We start from the raw sequence: 20,681 nt of genomic DNA, 5'->3' as shown, positions 1-20,681 counted from the left end.
ATGTTTTATTTCACCTTTTATTTAACTAGTTGAGAACAAGTTCTCATTTACAACTGCAACCTGGCCAAGGTAAAGCAAAGCAGTGTGACAAAAACAACGTCGAGTTACACATGGGAAAAACAATCGTACCATAGCCTCATATAGCCTACTAATGAGTCCCGTCTGTCACTTGCTTATATTTTAATGTTTGTTTGACATGAAATAACTTTATTCCAGTGTAATTTTGTTGTCGTTCTTGACCTGTTGGTCCTTCTGTCTGTAGATTTTTTCTTTCTTCTCCAGGTTATTTAATAGGAAACACCTCTATTCCAGTGTCCTTTTGTTGTCATTCTTGTATGGTTTCAGTTGCGTTATGGCTAGAATTGACTAAACTGTTCCTTTCCAGTGTAATTTCCAATGTGAATGGTGAAGTCAGCATCATCCCCATAGAAAACGCCAAGACCTTTGTCAACGGGAACCTGGTATCTGAGACCACTGTCCTGCATCATGTACGTATTGTGTACACACATACGATGAATAATAAAAAGCAAAAGGTACAATATTAGAAACCTGACTGTGAGCTCAATCATGAATCACTCACGTTTTAAAAATATTTTTTATATATCTCTGTGGTTTCTAGGGTGACAGGGTGATCCTGGGCGGCGACCATTACTTCCGCTTCAACCACCCGGCAGAGGTGCAGTCTGGGAAACGCGTGTCATGCTGGACGGGCGACGGCGATGGCCATAAGGACTTTGAGTTTGCCAAAAATGAGCTGCTCTCCGGGCAAAGAGCGCAGTGAGTCGACCACAAGATTCAGAAACGGTTGCGATATGATTCCTGTCACACGTCAATGTGAATAACGGAAAGTCCCATGCGTACTGGGTGAAAATATTTTTAGATGATCACATCGATGATGCAATACTGCACTTGTTCGAAAACTTGTTAATGCAACTAGGAGGCCATTTTGTTTCTATCTAGACTGGAAGAGGAGATCGAGGAGGCCAGGCTAAAGGCCAAAGAGGAGATGATGCAGGGGATCCAGGTGGCCAAAGAGATGGCCCAGAAGGAGCTGTCTGACCAGAAGACTCAGTATGAGAACAGGATCAAAGCCCTGGAGAGAGAACTGGTACGCCAACCATGGCTTTACGCACATGTAGGACTAATGTGTGAATGAAAACACTGACAAATCTCGGCCACTGCCTTCATGTTCACATCAAACCTTATGTAAAGTACCATGGTGTCTTCACTGTCTTGTATAAAGTGAGTCATTTAGTGTAACGGTGTAATGTCAGGGCTACTGAATTGACCAATGACCAGCTAAATCAGAGTGTTGGCTACTTATCCGGCATAGTCACTCGGTGTAACATTTTGTAGTCATAGGGATACCACGGCAGGGTTTTTTCTGCATAGAAAAGTATCAGGTGGGCCGCTTAAGTGTTTTCGCGGTCCAACTCTTAATCTTTACATTTTCAAGAGGAGCACCTCAGAATTTTCCGGTTTGCGACCGCGCCGTTGGCCACGCCCAGCGCCTAAGTCCCATTTTGATCCAGAAAAAACCCTGCAACGGTGTAACATTTTGTAGTCAGTCATTCAGTGTACTGTTTTGTGGTCATCTGCTCCAATTGCTGACAGATTTGAATGCGAATGTAAAAATAATCAGCAAAAACAATATACAATTTTATTGGTCACATACACATGGTTAGCAGATGTTAATGCGAGTGTTGCGAAATGCTTGTTTTTCTAGTTCTGACAATGCGGTAATATCTAACAAGTAATCTAACAAATTCACAACAACTACCTTATACACACAATGTAAAGGGATGAATAATAATATGTACATATAAATATATGGATGAGAGATGGCCGTGCAGCATAGGCGAGAGGCAGTAGATGGTATAGAATACAGTATATACATATGAGATGAGTAATATAATATGTAAACATTATTAAAGTGACTGGTGAAACCTTTATTAAGTCCATTAATTAAAGTGGCCAGAGATTTGAGTCAGTATGTTGGCAACAGCCTCTCTGTTAGTGATGGCTGTTGAACAGTCTGATGGCCTTGAGATAGAAGTTGTTTTTCAGTCTCTCGGTCCCATCTTTGATGCACCTGTACTGACCTCGCCTTCTGGATGATTGCGGGGTGAACAGGCAGTGGCTCGGGTGGTTGTTGTCCTTGATGATCTTTCTGGCCTTTCTGTGACATCTGGTGCTGTAGAGCAGGTAGTTTGCCCCCGGTGATGCGTTGTGCAGATGGCACTACCCTCTGGAGAGCCTTGCGGTTGAGGGCGGTGCAGTTGCCGTACCAGGCGGTGATACAGCCCGACAGGATGCTCTCGATTGTGCATCTGTAAAAGTTTGAGTGTTTTAGGTGACAAGCCAAATTTCTTCAGCCTCCTGAGGTTGAAGAGGCGCTGTTGCGTCTTTTTCACCACGCTGTCTGTGTGGGTGGACCTTTTCAGTTTGTCTCTGATGTGTACGCGGAGGAACTTAACTTTCCACCTTCTCCACTACTCTACCGTCGATGTGGATGGGGGGGTGCTCCCTCTGCTGTTTCCTGAAGTCCACGATCATCTCCTTTGTTTTGTTGAGTGAGAGGTTATTTTCCTGACACCACACTCCGAGGGCCCTCGCCACCTCCCTGTAGGCCTTGTCGTTGTTGGTAATCACTGTAGTGTCATCTGCAAACTTGATGATTGAGTTGGAAGTGTGCATGGCCACACAGTCATGGGTGAACAGGGAGTACAGGAGGGGGCTAAGAACGCACACTTGTGGGCCCCCAGTGTTGAGGATCAGTGGGGTGGAGTTGTTTCCTACCTTCACCTGGGTGCGGCCCGTCAGAAAGTCCAGGACCCAGTTGCACAGGGTGGGGTCGAGGTCTCGACCCTGGGTCTAGATACCCATTTTCGCGCCGGAGATGTTTCAATCTCTAGACAAAATGCTGTACGTGATGACGTTAATGCACACAATTACTTTTGTGCTTAAATTCCCATGTACTGAACAACAAATACAAGTTAATTGGGTTTCTATTGCATTTTCAACTGTAATGATGGTTTTCCCACATGTTGCGTTACATAGCGAACAGCTTGCAGATACAATTCGAGTAGGCTGCCTACATGATGAGATTATTAAGAGTGGGATCATTTTGTATTTGTCAAACAGCAGCCAAGCATCAATCATGTCACCAGAATAAGACCCTTGATATTTAATTGAAAGGAGCATCAAGCTCCTCGTGCACTTTCACCACCCTGTGAAGTTCATCTGTAGCTTAATAACCTACATGCTTTCCTGAGTCGTAGTGGGCGGACCACAGATCATATAATCACGTGACTCAAGTTTATTTCAATATGATGGTTATTATATCAATATTTGCGCATACATTACGCCATTTCTAGCATAATACATTTTACAGACCAAAAAAGATCCCACCTTGTCGACATTTGGAAAGTTTAGACAAATTTGGTGTTTCCATCTGGCCTTGTGATTTTTTTTTTTTACCTGACCATGTACTTTACTTGATTTTAAAGGTTAGGTGGTCCTACAATGGTGTAACATTTTGTAGTCCTACAACGGTGTAACCTGAGACGTTTGCTTTTTAACAACCAAATCTCTATGCGCTTTTCCATTTCTCAAAAACAAGTGAAATTGCAAAAAAAAGTATGCTGTTTTGAAAATACAATCTGCACAGGTTCCAGATTTCTGTGGTGACTTGGTTAATAGACTATTAACTTTCAACAAATAACAGCTAGTTTTCAGTTTCCCCTACTCAGACCACTCCCAGACAGCCCTAGCAAAATTCTTGCTTGAGAAATAGTTTTTTGATAAAAAGCTATTTTTGCCCTTTTTTCATGGAAATCTATTACAGTAATGTACTTAATTGTTACACAGAAATGATTTGATACATAAAACGACTGCATTAGGCCTGTAAGACCTTTTTACTCATTGACAATGGTGCTTTCCTTCCCCCAGGAGGAGGAGAGCGAAAGGAAGCGGTGTCAAGAGATGGACCAGCAGCGGGTGGTCTCCAAGATGGAGGAGCTGCAGTTTGCCAAGGTGGAGCTGGAGCAAGAAGTGGACACGCACAAGACACGTCTCCGCCTCCACATGGAGGCCCAGGCCACACGGCAGGCCATGGCCGATCACGGTGTCCGACAGGCCAAGGTGGTGGAGGCCCTCGAGGCAGAGAAGAGGAAGATCGGCAAAGACCTTGAGGAGATGCAAAGGAAAGTGGCACAGAAAGGAAGCCAGACTCTGAAAAACGGTAAACCATTGTTGGGAATTTTTATCTTTGGGTTGTATTCACGAGGAAACGGACCGAAACTAATAGCTAGCGCTGTGTTGTAAAGATAAGTGTCGTTTCCATTACGTCACAGCATGGTTCTAGTGTTGTAGCTAGTTACAGTTCTGATGACCTGGTGTGTATTCATTAGTCCACACCATAGCAAACTGTAGAAAAACGTTTTTTTGCAAATGAAACGAGAGTTTCTATTGGACAAACTCGGGTACATCCCTCCCAGTTTGGTTCTGTTTGTTTTCGTTTTGTCCCTAGGAAATACACTAATGCTCTGTGGTCTGTTGTCTTAAGTCCCTCCACAGTGGGACGCCATGAAGTTGTCTCTGATGATCGAGGAAGCCAACAAGATCAGTGGCAAACTCATGAAGAACACAGTTTTCAGCAGGTACGAGTGGAGAGAATCTATATGAAATATTTACATGAAATAGTCCTTTGCTGCATATTGAGATCTTACTGTAGATCCATCTATCATGAAATTATCTTGTTTTATTTAATTTATTTAACCTTTATTTGGGCAGGGTGGGGTCTCATTGAGTCCAAGGTCTCTTTCTTAGAAAGCCCTGCATTATATATCAATCCTTGTCATCACTTTCTCTTCCTTTTTCGATTAATTTCAATCTTCACTTTGTTTTTAGACACGAGGGGTCTGGGAAGGAGGGCGGAGGGGGAAAGGGAGAGCTGCAGGTCCAGGTGCAGAACACCAAACTGGGCATCTCCACCTTCTGGAGTCTGGAGAAATTCCAGAGCAACCTGGCTGCCATGAGGGAACTCGACCAGGTCAGTAACAGTCATTTGAGTTATTCCTTGCTACTAATGCATATGTTGTCCATCTGAATTTAAAGAGCTGTGTTGGGTGCATTTTTATTGAAATGTGGATACTCTCTGGTTAATCTAGTTGGTAGTTATCATACCACTATCAAGTCGATTTAGACTGCATTCTCCCACCCTGTTTGTCTCGCACTCAACCAGTGGAACAGTCAGTCCGCCCTTTGTAGATTTTGCCGGTGCACACCTAATTTACAAAACGCTTGTTTATGCATGAGGGGCATCCTCCGTTCCTGTAATTTCTCATTTAAGCTGAATAAATGAGTCTGGGGTTAAACTGAGCAGTCATTTATTCTCCTTCCCCAGGGGGACAGCAGCGCCTGTAAAGATGACGACGTGTTTTACGACCCCAATGATGAGTGGGAGCAAGATATATCGGCTTCCTCAACCGCCTCCTCCTTCTCACGCAGAAGGTAATTTCTAATGTGCATCCCAAAAGGCACCCTATTCTCTATATAGTACACTACTATTGACCAGGCCCTATGGGGCTGTGGTCAACAATAGTGCACTATGTACAGAATAGCGTGCCATTTTGGGACACAAACCTAGTCTCTACTCTTTCTCTCTATTCTCCTCAATTGAACTCACATGCAAAAATGTGTCAGAACTAAGTTGAATATGATGAATGTGGAAAACCGTGTTTTTGAGCTCACTTGAGTGAACATAGAAAACTATAATTCGTTGAACATATGGAACGTGTTGGGTATTTTTTTTCTTCTACAGCGCTCGTATTGATATTTCCACTCTGTTGATTTACTACTTGGCACATCCTGGTAGTTCAATGTATAATTTTTCTTCACCTCAGTGTGAAATAACCACACAGAAACATTTCCCTAATTTTTCCCCTCGCGGCAACTTTTTTCCCCCAAGCTATTTTTTTTGTTGGCTATGTTTATGGGCCTGGTGGTGCCTGCAGTGAAGGAGAGGAGGCTAAAGGAAACGTGGAAACCATCTCGGTCTCTCTCGCTACTCACTCTCACCTGAATCCTCTGGAGTCTACCCTGAATCACTGGCAGCCACAGCTAGTGCCCTGTTTATCTCTGTTGGTCTGGCTGTGTGTGTGTCTCGGTCTCCCGTAGCCCTGCTTTTCCCAAAGTGTTCACTCCCCGTCATGGATTTTAAAAGCTTTGGATTTTCTGAAAGCCTTAGCTGGAGGGAATTCACCATTGACGGGAGTGTACAAAGTGTGGGTAATCGGGACGCTGCCCGAGAGAACACTCACATTCTGCCAACCAATGTTTGACTCTCAATTATTTTAAATGGCCTCTCCTCCTCTGCTCCTGTCTCCTCTCCTTCATCTGCACTGATATGATAACAGGATAGGTGAATGAAATGTAGCTGGTGCGTGGTGCCTATCAGACATTAATTTGATTTCACATCAGTGAAAGTTGGGGCAATGCTGTGTTAGACTGTTGAGATCCTTTCCAAGACACATTAGTCGTGTGTTTTTTGTTTTTTGTTCCCCACCATTATAGGAGCAGAAGCCTGTTGAAGAGCAGGAGGATTTCAGGGCGTCTCTACGAAATCCGAGTGCACCCTATTCAAAGCCTTCATAACAGTAACACCTCACAGTCCTCTGGTATGTGTGTTGTGTTGTGCGGTCCTGTGTGTGTAAGACACTGAAGTACTTTTAGTTTCTTTTCCAGGCTACTGTATATAGAAATGAAAGAATGATATAACATTAGGTGTCAAATAAAAATACAGTGCCTTGCAAAAGTTTTCACCCCCCTTGGCATTTTTCCTATTTTGTTGCATTACAACCTGCAATTAAAATTGATTTTATGTCATGGACATACACAAAATAGTCCAAATGGGTGAAGTAAAATGCAAAAAATTACTTGTTTAAAAAAATTCTAAAATATCAAAAACGGAAAAGTGGTGCGTGCATATGTATTCACCCCCTTTGCTATGAAGCCCCTAGCTGGTGCAACCAATTACCTTCAGAAGTCACATAATTAGTTAGATTGCGCACAGGTGGACTTTATTTAAGTGTCACATGATCTGTCACATAATCTCAGTACCTGTTCCAAAAGGCCCCAGTCTCTGCAACACCACTAATCAAGGGCTACCACCAAGCAAGGGGCACCATGAAGCTCAAGGAGCTCTCCAAACAGGTCAGGGACAAAGTTGTGGAGAAGTACAGATCAGGGTTGGGTTATAAAAAAATATCTGAAACTTTGAACAATAAGGGGTGTTTGTCAAAAGGCATGTGGGAGGCTCCCCAAACATATGGAAGAAGGTACTCTGGTCAGATGAGACTAAAATTGAGCTTTTTGGCCATCAAGGAAAACACTGTCTGGGGCAAACCCAACACCTCTCATCACCCCACCATCTTCACCGTGAAGTATGGTGGTGGCAGCATCATGCTGTGGGGATGTTTTTCATCGGCAGGGACTGGGAAACTCGTCAGAATTGACGGAATGATGGATGGCGCTAAATACAGGGAAATTCTTGAGGGAAACCTGTTTCAGTCTTCGAGATTTGATACTGGTACAGAGGTTCACCTTCCAGCAGGACAATGACCCTAAGCATACTGCTAAAGCCACACTCGAGTGGTTTAAGGGGAAACATTTAAATGACTTGGAATGGCCTAGTCAAAGCCCAGACCTCAATCCAATTGAGAATCTGTGGTATGACTTAAAGATTGCTGTACACCAGCGGAACCCATCCAACTTGAAGGAGCTGGAGCAGTTTTTCCTTGAAGAATGGACAAAAATCCCAGTGGCTATATGTGCCAAGCTTATAGAGGCATACCCCAAGAGACTTGCAGCTGTAATTGCTGCAAAAGGTATTGACTTTGGGGGATGAACAGTTATGCACGCTCATGTTTTCTGTTTTTTTGTCTTATTTCTTGTTTGTTTCACAAAACATATTTTGCATCTTCAAAATGGTATGCGTGTTGTGTAAATCAAATGATACAAACTCCCAAATATAGATTTTATTTCCAGGTTGCCAAGGGGGTGAATAATTTCGCAAGCTACTGTAGGCTTACAGTTATAGCTCTCGTAGTCCACGTGGAGTTTCCTTCATATTCCATGTAATTATATTGGCCTACTTGTCTGTCTCTATTCCAGGTCTGATCGGTGTGGCCAAAACGCCCTCGCTGCACCCCAGCTCATTAGATTCCACCCTGCCGGGGATCTGCAAAGATTTGATTGGCCAGATGGTGGGGCAGCTGCGCGGGTGTCACAGCTACGAGGAGAGCATGGCAGACAGGCTGAGCTCTGACCTCTACTGTGTGTACACAGCCGTGACGACCATCTCCGGCCTGTACGATGGCCTGGACGATGACTGTCAGGAGAGTGGTAAGTCTGCATCTCAAAATTCACAATGTTCCATTCTTCAATGTTCCATTGCTCAGTAGGTTATGTGCTTGCAACACCATGAGGTGGTTGCACCAGTTGATTGTAAGTGGTTTGTAAATCTATGTCCAATGTAAAATGTGCTCTACGCTGGACCTAAAAATGATATCTGTTGCACCACCTGGGCGTTAACACTAATACAACCTATGCCTAGGCGTTGATTCTACACCTTGTAGGGAGCAGGCGCGTGGTGTTAAATGGGAATCTTCATGCACAGAAAATCATAGCAATCTATATTTTCGAAAGGATGTGAGTCTCGTGTTCATATTTCACAAACTCCGTGGGCTTTTTGAGTTGCCTAAGCACAAGTCATTAGCAAAATAATACACTTGATTTATGCTATATTATAGCATGCCGAATGTGTCTGCTCAGATATTAGCAAACTAATAGAGGAGCTGCCTCCACTTATTTGCCCAGCCAGAGATCAAATAACCAAACAGATTCGGTGAGTCAAAATGACTTTGATTAAAAGACAAGGGCTTTGAGTCTGGGATATAGCCTGGGGTACTATGTGAGTGAAGAGAAAAATAATCACACCTTATACACTAGCTTAGGCTATAACATTCTTGCAAAATGTCCTGATAACTGTGAGACGAACAAACTAGATGAGTCCACAGGCTTGTTTCAAAGCAGCGCTATAACGCTGTCCCAATCATAGCGGTGCTGAAATGATAGTTGACCACACACGGCTATTGCTTTAGTAGAATGGCGCCGGAGAGGATGGCTGATGTTTTATGTGCTCCTAACCGACTGTGCTATTTTGTTAGTTTTTTGCATTTTTTGTAACTTATTTTGTACATAATATTGCTGCTACCGTCTCTTATGACTGAAAATAACTTCTGGACATCAGAACAGTGATTACTCACCTCAAACTGGAAGAAGCTTTTTCCTTTAACGAGTCCGATGCAAAGGATATACTGCTTTCTCGGGAACATGCCCAAATCCCTGTAATTTGTGTGAAGAAAAGACAGATAAAAAGGAGGCGAAGGTCAGGCTACCTTTTGAGAATTCGTAGGCGAGCGCGTAAACCCCCACTGCCACCCGTTCTATTGGCCAAAGTGCACTCATTGGAAAATAAAATTGATGACCTACGATCAAGATTATCCTACCGACGGGACATTAAAAACTGTAATATCTTATGTTTCACTGAGTAGTGACTAAACGATGGCGGGGAAAATAGATCTGGCGCGATTTTCCATGCACCGGCAGGACAGAGAAGCTACGTCTGGCAAGACGAGGGGTGGGGGTGTGTCTACTTGTCAATAACAGCTGGTGCGCAATGTCTAATACTAAAGAAGTCTCGAGTACCTTATGATAAGCTGTAGACCACACTATCTACCAATCGTTCTCATCTATATTATTCGTAGCCATCTATTTACCATCACAAACCGATGCTGGCACTAAGACCGCACTCAACAAACTGTATAAGGCCATAAGCAGACAAGAAAATGCTCATCCAGAAGTGGTGCTCCTAGTGGCCGGGGACTTTAATGCAGGCAAACAAATCAGAGGAACCAGAGGGAAAAAAAACTCTAGACCACCTTTACTCCACACACAGAGATGCATACAAAGCTCTACCCCGCCCTCCATTTGGCAAGTCTGACCATAATTCTATCCTCCTGATTCCTGCTTACAAGCAAAAACTAAACCAGTGACTCGCTCAATACGAAAGTGGTCAGATGTCGTGGATGCTACGCTACAGAACTGGTTTACTAGCACAGACTGGAATATGTTATGGAATTCATCCAATGGCATTGAGGAGTATACCACCTCAGTCACCGGCTTCATCAATAAGTGCATCGACGACATCGTCCCCTCAGAGACCGTACCAGAAGCCATGGAGTACAGGTAACATCCGCATCGAGCTAAAGGCTAGAGCTGCCGCTTTCAAGGAGCGTGACACTAATCCGGACACTTATAAGAAATCTCGCTATGCCCTCAGGCGAACCATCAAACAAGGAAAGCGTCAATACAGGATTAAGATTGAATCCTACTACACCGGCTCTGGCACTCCACGGATGTGTCTAGGCTTGAAAACTCTCTTATGGACCACAAAGGGAAACCCAGGCACGAGCTGCCTAGTGATTCGAGCCTACCAGACAAGCTAAATGCTCGCTTCGAGGCAAGCATCACTGAAGCATGCATGAGAGCACCAGCTGTTCTGGATGACTGTGTGGTAATGCTCTCGGTAGCTGATGTGAGCAAGACCTTTAAACAGGTCAACATTTACAAAGCCGCTGGGCCAGACGGATTACCATGACATGTACTCAAAGCATACATGGACCAACTGGCAAGTGTCTTCACTGACATTTTCAAACCCTGCCTTAGACCCACTCCAATTTGTATATCACCCCAACAGATCCACAGATGATGCAATCTTAATCGCACTCCACACTGCCCTTTCCCACCTGGACAAAGGGAACACCTATGTGACAATGCTGCTCATCGACTACAGCTCAGCGTTCAAAACCATAGTGCCCACGAAGCTCATTACTAAGCTAAGGACCCTGGGTCTAAAAACCTCCCTCTGTAACTGGATCCTGGACTTCCTGACGGGCTGCCCCATGGTGATAAGGGTAGGCAACAAGACGTCTGCCACGCTGATCCTCAACACTGGGGCCCCCTCAGAGGTGTGTACTGATCACCGACAACGATGAGACAGCCTATAGGGAGGTCAGAGGTCTGGCAGTATGGTGCCAAGGACAATAACCTCTCCCCCTAGTGTGAGCAAGACAAAGGAGCTGATCGTGGACTACAGAAAAAGGCGGGGCGAACAGGCCCCCATTAACATCAACAGGGCTGTAGTGGAGCGGGTCGAGGGTTTCAAGTTTCTTGATGTCCACATCACCAACAAACTATTATGGTCCAAACACATCAAGACAGTCGTTAAGAGGGCACGACAACACTCCCCCTCAAGTTCTACAGCTGCACCATCGAGAGCATCCTGACTGGTTGCATCACTGCCTGGTATGGCAACTGCTCGGCGTCTGACCATAAGGCGCTACAGAGGGTAGTGCGTACGGCCCAGTACATCACTGGGGCCAAGCTTCCTTCCATCCAGGACCTATATACTAGGCAGTGTCAAAGGAAAGCCCAAAAAATGGTCAGCGACTCCAGTCACCCAAGTCATAGACTGCTTTCTCTGCTACCGCATGGCAAGCGGTACTGGAGTGCCAAGTCTAGGCTCCTTAACAGCTTCTACCCCCAAGCCATAAGACTGCTGAACAATTAATCAAATGGCCACCGGACTATTTACGTTGATCTCCCCCATTTGTTTTGTACACTGCTGCTACTCGCTGTTTATTATCTATGCATAGTTACTTCACCCCTAGCTCGACTAGCCTGTACCACCACACATTGACTCTACCGGCACTCCCTGGATATAGCCTTGATAGTTTATTGTTACTTTTTTATTCTTTTTTACTTTAGTTTATTTGGTAAATATTTTCATAAGTCTTTCTTGAACAGCACTGTTGGTTATGGGCTTGTAAGTAAGCATTTCACGGTAAGGTTGTGTACACTTGTTGTATTCGGCTCGTGACAAAGTTAGACTTGAAAGTATTTAAAATGTTTGGATGACTAAGAGTTTCATTAAGCAACGATATGATAAATTGCTTTAATTGCATTTGCGTACTTTATTGCAATATTTTTGGCATTCATTTCCACAGTAATTATTGATTGATTAATCCAGATGTGGTTAAGAAAACGTACATGCGTAGCGTTGGGCTTTGCAAAGTGATGGAACATTCCTTGCGAAGTTTATATGGTAAAGGATGGTAACAGCCTAGTAATGGCCGCTGCCTAGCAACCCTCATTATGAAGCATCAAATCTCATGAACGTGCATTGCTTACGCCGGAATCAGCTATGACTAGTCATATTTTTGGTTGGTTGGTGCAATAGATGTAAATTCTGATCCCAAAGTCGGAAGCTCAACGCCCGACCAAGCATGTAAGACCAACTTTTTTACGCCCAACTGGTGCAACCGTCCCCAGGGTTGTTGGTTAAAGTATATCTCACTGTCAATGTTGAGAATAGAGGTCGACCGATTAATCGTAATGGCAGATTAATTAGGGCCGATTTCAAGTTTTCATAACAATCGGAAATCTGTCTTTTTGTGCGCCGATTTTTATTTATTTATATATATATATTTTTAATACCTTTATTTAACTAGGCAAGTCAGTTAAGAACATTCTTATTTTCAATGACGGCCTAGGAACGGTGGGTTAACTGCCTCGTTCAGGGGCGGAACGACAGATTTTCACCTTGTCAGCTCGGGGGATCCAATCTTGCAACATTACAGTTAACTAGTCCAACACAATAACGACCTGCCTCTCTCTCGTTGCACTCCACAAGGAGACCTAACTGCCTGTTACACAAATGCAGTAAGCCAAGGTAAATTGCTAGCTAGCATTAAACTTATCTTATAAAAAACAATCAATCATAATCACTAGTTAACTACACATGGTTGATGATATTACTAGATATAATCTAGCATGTCCTGCATTGCATATAATCTGACTGAGCATTCAAGTATCTAAGTATCTGACTGTGCGGTGGTAGGCAGAAGCAGGCGCATAAACGTTCATTCAAACAGCACTTTTGTGCGTTTTGCCAGCAGCTCTTTGTTGTGCGTCAAGCATTGCGCTGTTTATAACTTCAAGCCTATCAACTCCCGAGATGAGGCTGGTGTAATCGAAGTGAAATGGCTAGCTAGTTAGCGCGATCTAATAGCGTTTCAAACGTCACTCGCTCTGAGCCTTCTAGTAGTTGTTCCCCTTGCTCTGCATGGGTAACGCTGCTTCGATGGTGGCTGTTGTGTTGCTGGTTCGAGTCCAGGGAGGAGCAAGGAGAGGGACGGAAGCTATACTGTTACACTGGCAATACTAAAGTGCCTATAAGAACATCTAATAGTCAAAGGTTAATGAAATACAAATGGTATAGAGGGAAATAGTCCTATAATTCCTATAATAACTACAATCTCAAACTTCTTACCTGGGAATATTGAAGACTCATGTTAAAAGGAACCACCAGTTTTCACATGTTCTCATATTCTGAGCAAGGAACTGAAACGTTAGCTTTCTTACATGGCACATATTGCACTTTTACTTTCTTCTCCAACACTTTGTTTTTGCATTATTTAAACCAAATTGAACATGTTTCATTATTTACTTGAGACTAAGTTGATTTTATTGATGTATCATATTAAGTTAAAATAAGTGTTAATTCAGTATTGTTGTAATTGTCATTATCACAAATAAAAAAATAAAAATTGGCTTCGGCTTTTTTGGTCCTCCAATAATCGGTATCGGCGTTGAAAAATCTTAATCGGTCGCCCTCTAGTTGAGAGTAATGTAAGTTTCTCTCCCATTAATCATGAATGTGACCCTGGTCTTATACACCTATAGTAAAGTCTTTGTCAGTGCTTGGCACTCCTGAAATAACAGGTTTAAGCCCACAGTGCCTTCAGAAAGTATTCACACCTCTTTGATTTTTTAAAACATTTTGTTGTTACAAAGTGGGATTAAAATGAATATTTTTTTTTTGTCAACGATCTACACAAAATACTCAGTCAAAGTGGAAGAGAAATTATAACAGTTTTATTTTTCACAAATATCTTCATTAGATAAGTATTCACACCCCTGAGTCAATACATGTTAGAATCATCTTTGGTAGCAATTACAGCTGTGAGTCTTTCTGGGTAAGTCTCTAAAAGCTTTGCACTCCTGGATTGTACAATATTTGCAGTCTTAAATAAATAATTATTCAAGCAGCATACCACCCTGCATCCAACTGCTGGCTTGCTTCTGAAGCTAAGCAGGGTTGGTCCTGGTCAGTCCCTGGATGGGAGACCAGATGCTGCTGGATGTGGTGTTGGAGGGCCAGTAGGAGGCACCCTTTCCTCTGGTCTAAAAACAAATATCCCAATGCCTCAGGGCAGTGATTGTGGACATTGCCCTGTGTAGGGTGACGTCTTTTGGGTGGGACATTAAACGGGTGTCCTGACTCTGTGGTCACTAAAGATCCCATGGCACTTATCGTAAGAGTAGGGATGTTAACCCCGGTGTCCTGGACATCATACCATCATGGCCACCTAATCATCCCCAGCTTACAATTAGCTCATTCATTCCTCCCCCCTCCATCCCCCCTTCTCAGACAACTTTCCTGGTAAAATAAGGCTACCGTCCTGGTAGCCATTTGATGTTCAGGAGTCTTATTGCTTGGGGGTAAAATCTGTTGAAGCCTTTTGGTCCTAGACTTGGCGCTCCGGTACCGCCTGCCATGCGGTAGCAGAGAGGACAGTCTATGACTGGGGTGGCTGAGGTCTTTGACAATTTTTAGGGCCTTCTTCTGACACGGTCGGAGGCCGAGCAGTTGCCGTACCAGGCAGTGACGCAACCAGTCAGGATGCTCTCGATGTTGCAGCTGTAGAACCTTCTGAGGATCTGAGCACCCATTCCAAATCTTTTCAGTCTCCTGAGGGGGAATAGGTTTTGTGGTGCCCTCTTCACGACTGTCTTGATGTGTTTGGACCGTTCTAGTTTGTTGATGTGGACACCAAGGAACTTGAAGCTCTCAACCTGCTCCACTACAGCCCCGTCGATGAAAATGGGGGCGTGCTCGGTCCTCCTTTTCCTGTAGTCCACAATCATCTCCTTTGTCTTGATTACGTTGAGGGATAGGCTGTTATTCTCCACCACCCGGCCAGCTCTCTGAACTCCTCCCTATAGGCTGTCTCGTTGTTGTCCGTGATCACTGTTGTCGTCTGCAAACTTAATGATGGTGTTGGAGTCGTGCCTGGCCATGCAGTCGTGGGTGAACAGGGAGTACAGGAGGGGACTGATGAGGCCCATGAGGCTCCAGTGTTGAGGATCAGCGTGGCAGATGTGTTGCTACTTACTCTCACCACCTGGGGGCAGCCCGTCAGGAATGCCAGGATCCAGTTGCATTTTGAGGTGTTTTAGTCCCAGGATCCTTAGCTTAATGATGAGTTTTGAGGGTACTATGGTATTGAATGCTGAGCTATAGTCAATTAATAGTATTCTCACGTAGGTGTTCCTTTTGTCCAGGTGGGAAAGGGCAGTGTGGAGTGCAATAGAGATTGCATCATCTGTGGATCTGCTGGTGCAGTATGCAACTTGGAGTGTGTCTAGGATAAAACAGGGAACACCCCCCTATCCACATCGATGGAACAGTAGTGGAGAGGGTAGCAAGTTTTAAGTTCCTCGGCATACACATCACAGACAAACTGAATTGGTCCACTCACACAGACAGCATTGTGAAGAAGGCGCAGCAGCGCCTCTTCAACCTCAGGAGGCTGAAGAAATTTGGCTTGTCACCAAAAGCACTCACAAACTTCTACAGATGCACAATCGAGAGCATCCTGGCGGGCTGTATCACCGCCTGGTACGGCAACTGCTCCGCCCTCAACCGTAAGGCTCTCCAGAGGGTGGTGAGGTCTGCACAACGCATCACCGGGGGCAAACTACCTGCCCTCCAGGACACCTACACCACCCGATGTCACAGGAAGGCCATAAAGATCATCAAGGACATCAACCACCCGAGCCACTGCCTGTTCACCCCGCTATCATCCAGAAGGCGAGGTCAGTACAGGTGCATCAAAGCTGGGACCGAGAGACTGAAAAACAGCTTCTATCTCAAGGCCATCAGACTGTTAAACAGCCACCACTAACATTGAGTGGCTGCTGCCAACACACTGACACTGACTCAACTCCAGCCACTTTAATAATGGGAATTGATGGGAAATGATGTAAATATATCACTAGCCACTTTAAACAATGCTACCTTATATAATGTTACTTACCCTACATTATTCATCTCATAGGCATACGTATATACTGTACTCTATCATCGACTGTATCCTTATGTAATACATGTATCACTAGCCACTTTAAACTATGCCACTTTGTTTACATACTCATCTCATATGTATATACTGTACTCGATACCATCTACTGTATCTTGCCTATGCTGCTCTGTACCATCACTCATTCATATATCCTTATGTACATATTCTTTATCCCCTTACACTGTGTACAAGACAGTAGTTTTGGAATTGTTAGTTAGATTACTTTTTGGTTACTACTGCATTGTCGGAACTAGAAGCACAAGCATTTCGCTACACTCGCATTAACATCTGCGAACCATGTGTATGTGACAAATAAAATTTGATTTTTGATTTGATTTAATGTGAGCCATTACCAGCCTTTCAAAGCACTTCATGGCTATGGACGTGAGTGCAGTCATTTAGGGAGGTTACAGGGACACAGGGACTATGGTGGTCTGCTTGAAACATGTTGGTATTACAGACTCAATCAGGGACATGTTGAAAATGTCAGTGAAGACACCTGCCAGTTGGTCAGCACATGTCCGGAGCACACGTCTTGGTAATCTGTCTAGGACAGCGGTCTTGTGAATGTTGCCCCATTTAAAGGTCTTACTCACGTTGGCTACGGAGAGTGTTATCACACAGTCGTCCTGAACAGCTGATTTTGTCATGCATGCATCAGTGTTGCTTGCCTCGAAGCGAGCATAGAAGCATGCATCCCTTTGTAGTCTTTAATAGTTTGCAAGCCCTGCCTCAACCGACGAGCTTCGGAGCCGATTCAACCGTAGTCCTGTATTGGCGCTTAGCCTGTTTGATGATTAGTCAGAGGGCATAGGGGGATTTCTTATAAGCTTCCGGGTTAGAGTCCTGCTCCTTGAAAGCGGCAGCTCTATCCTTTAGCTCAGTGCGGATGTTGCCTGTAATCTATGGCTTCTAGTTGGGGTATGTACGTACAGCCTCAATGCACTTATTGATAAACCCAGTGACTGATGTGGTGTACTCCTCAATGCCATCGGAAGAATCCCAGAACATATTCCAGTCTGTATTATCAAAACAGTCCTGTAGTTTAATATCTGCTTCATTTGACCACTTTTTTATAGCCTTATTCACTTGTGCTTTCTGCATGAATTTTTGTTTGTAAGCAGGAATCGGGTGCATAGAATTATGGTCAGATTTGCCAAATGGAGGGCGCGGGAGGGGTTTGTACGTGTCTCTGTGTGGAGTAAAGGTGAACCATAATTTTTTTTTGCTTGCGCATTTAACATGCTATTAGAAATTGGCGACAACTGTTTTAAGTTTCCCTGCATTTAAGTCCCCGGCCACTAGGAGCACCGCCTCTGGGTGAGCGGTTTCCTGTTTGCTTTTTTCCTTATACAGCTGACTCCGTGCGGTCTTAGTGCCAGCTTCCCTCTGTGGTGGTAAATAAACAGCCACTCATTTTTTTTAATAAACTCTCTTGGAAAATCTAGAGACTTCCTTAGATTATGTGCACCCCTTCTCCTGTGTGCTGTTTTATCTAGCCAGTGCAGCGTATACCCCGCCAGCTTAATGTTTTCCATGTTGTCATTCAGCCACAATTCGATGAAACATAAGATATTACAGTTTTTGATGTCCCGTTGGTAGGATATTTGTGATCATACTTTCATATCATAATTGTTCAATGATTGTACGTTGGCAAGTAATATTGATGGTAATGGCAGATTTCCTACTCGCCGTTGGGGATCTTTACGTGGCACCCCGCCCTGTGTCCTTTATACCTGCGTCTCTTTCTCTTGCCAATGACAGGGATTTCGGCCTTGTCGGGTGTCTGAAGTACATCCTGTGCGTCCTGCTTGTTGAAGAAAAAATCTTTGTCTAAACCGAGGTGAGTGATCACTGTCCTGAAATCCAGAAGCTCTTTTTTTTTGCCATAAGATATGGTGGCGGAAACATTGTGTAAAGTAAGTTGCGAAAAAAAAAACCACATGCCACAAATAGTTAGGTGCCCGTAACACGTCTGCCATGTCTTCCGGCGTAATCTTGGAAAGCTCAGGACATAAAGTTAATTTCTTTAACACATTTTTTGCAGCTGTACTTTAGTTCCTTATTATAAACAGGATACATGTTTTGGAATATTTTTTTGTTGTTGTACAGGCTTCCGTCTTTTTCACCACAATTTTAGGTTAATATTGTGGACTAACTACAATGTTGTTGATCCATCCTCAGTTTTCTCCTATCACAGGCATGAAACTAACAATTTTCTACAAATCAAATTGTATATTTCACATGCTTATTAAACAGGTGTAGACTAACAGTGAAATGCTTACTTATGGGCCCTTCCCAACATTAAAAAAAATAATAAATAACACAAGGAATAAATTGAAAAGCTCTTTTTCAGTTTTTGATTTGTTAAAAAAGTTTGAAATATCCAATAAATGTCGTTCCACTTCATGATTGTGTCCCACTTGTTGTTGATTCTTCACAAAAAAATACAGTTTTATATCTTTATGTTTGAAGCCTGAAATGTGGCAAAAGGTCGCAAAGTTCAAGGGGGCCGAATACTTTCGCAAGGCACTGTATCTGGCATGATGCCAAACCAGATAGCTGGTTGCTAGTCATATGGTAATTGGCTAACTCCTTCAATTACTCTAATGTGCAACCACCTCTGTACAATAACAAAGCATATTACACTAGAAACAGTAACAAAAGTTCAGTCAATAGCGCGCCGGACCTCGGCCTAGAAGGTCGAGAGTTCGAGGCCTGCTCCCTGCCTGTTTCATTACAGTATGTTTTACAATTTGTTTACATGACGCACGAGCAAAGTAATACAGCTGACGGCATACATGAAAGACGAGGCAATTTGTGTGAGTAAATGCAAACAACTAAGTAAGTAATTCTATCAATAACAAGATTATCATCACTAGCAATATGCTTTCATCGAACTTACAAACAAATATTTTCAGAGGCTGAAGCGTGACGAGAAATAACTGCACTGAAAGACCTGCACCGTAGCGTTGTTTTTAGCAGCTTTGCGTGCTGAACGACTACTCTACTTCCTGTTTACGTACAGTCTTTCTAAGTACCAGAAAGCTCCACTAGGGGGCGATAAACACTATGGAACACAATGAAAATCCATCTTAACCACTGTAATAAAATCATCTGTTACCTTCTAACAGGAAAACGGCACACCCACCTTTTTTTATGTGCCTGTTTTGCATGTTGCATTTTATTTTGGCATATCAGTTTGCTAACAATGTAAAACAAATATTAATTGAGTAAGGCAGTTCCAAAATGCAGGTGTTTCAGCCTAGCTCAGTGCTTTCTGTGGTGGTGGGGCAGCCAACTGAAAATTCGTGGTTGGTGGTGTTCTTTAGTTGCGCTGTGATTGGCTCAGTGTTCTGTCACTCAAGGGGACACTACGTCACTGCAAAGTTTAAGGGGAAATTCAAGCCCCTTAGGTGCTGCCATATAGTTTCATTAGAAGGGCCCATCCAAGAAGGCTCAAGGGCATTGGTCATAGATGACGTCAAATCACGTTATATGTACCGAAGCTTTGATTGGACTGATCGTGTCAACATCATACTTTCAAAATCTTAGCTAACAAGTTAGCAGTCATCATCATGAATCAAGTTGACATATACTGGAAAATCATTTTCAGTCCTTGTCATATGAAGAGAAAGTATAGATAAAATGTATTGGTGCTCATTGGCCATTGGACATAAACATTACAGAAGTTGGAAATCGCAAATTCAACAATGAGTGGTTTGGAAGGAATCAGTGGCTAACTGCAAGCTTTGCAAAGCAATCACCAGCCTGCTATTCAGTGGAGAGGGTGTGTGGTCCAAGTCTGGGTTTAAGGGTGTCCTTTTCCAAGCTTAAAAGGATAAACATTCAACATGGGCCAAGCTGTCAATACAGCATGACTTCTGCCGCGTTCGAAACAACTGGGAAATCTCAGACTTCAGTGAGTTCAAGTAAACTGGGAACTCGGGGGAACGAGCTCCGACTGGGAAAATAAGTTTTGAACGATCATCCAACTCAGAATTCCAAATCGGGAACTCTTTTTAGAGCTCCGACCTGAAGATCACTGACGTCATGATTCAACCTTGTTTTTTCCCCAAGTTCCCAGTTGTCTTGAAAGCACCATAAATCCAGAGAATGACAGAATTTGATTATACATTTTGATGACAAAATCTGTGCACAAGAAGGACTTTCGCGCCACCTTCCTGTTCAAGTGAGCACAGCACAAAAATGTATGTTGTGTAATGATGTAATATGCCAAGCAATACTAAATGTATGTTGTGTATTAAGCTGTTAGTATCCCATGTTCCTCACCCTAATAATTTGCTCCCTTTTCTCCTAAAAATGTAGCCTGCTGTTTGGACTTGGTGG

General features: G+C 43.5%; 1 protein-coding gene across 2 annotated transcripts in view; it reads left to right on the top strand.

The window, feature by feature from the left end:
* The window catches only part of kif14 (kinesin family member 14), a 52,639-nt gene that overhangs the window by 9,538 nt on the left and 22,420 nt on the right, over positions 1 to 20,681 (top strand). For both annotated transcript variants that reach the window (XM_021603253.3, XM_021603252.3), the window contains exons 15-23: positions 386 to 488; positions 620 to 777; positions 961 to 1,108; positions 3,952 to 4,243; positions 4,568 to 4,661; positions 4,912 to 5,053; positions 5,408 to 5,514; positions 6,577 to 6,680; positions 8,176 to 8,406. In XM_021603253.3, coding sequence (XP_021458928.2) covers positions 386 to 488; positions 620 to 777; positions 961 to 1,108; positions 3,952 to 4,243; positions 4,568 to 4,661; positions 4,912 to 5,053; positions 5,408 to 5,514; positions 6,577 to 6,680; positions 8,176 to 8,406 — 1,379 coding nt within the window. The remainder of the gene's footprint in view (positions 1 to 385; positions 489 to 619; positions 778 to 960; positions 1,109 to 3,951; positions 4,244 to 4,567; positions 4,662 to 4,911; positions 5,054 to 5,407; positions 5,515 to 6,576; positions 6,681 to 8,175; positions 8,407 to 20,681) is intronic.

The sequence above is a fragment of the Oncorhynchus mykiss genome, chromosome 5 (assembly GCF_057628025.1).
Source record: "Oncorhynchus mykiss isolate SJ-2025 chromosome 5, ASM5762802v1, whole genome shotgun sequence".
NCBI lineage: Eukaryota > Metazoa > Chordata > Actinopteri > Salmoniformes > Salmonidae > Oncorhynchus > Oncorhynchus mykiss.
The sequence above is the reverse complement of the archived record's forward strand: the minus strand, read 5'-3'. Positions and strand labels throughout refer to the sequence as shown.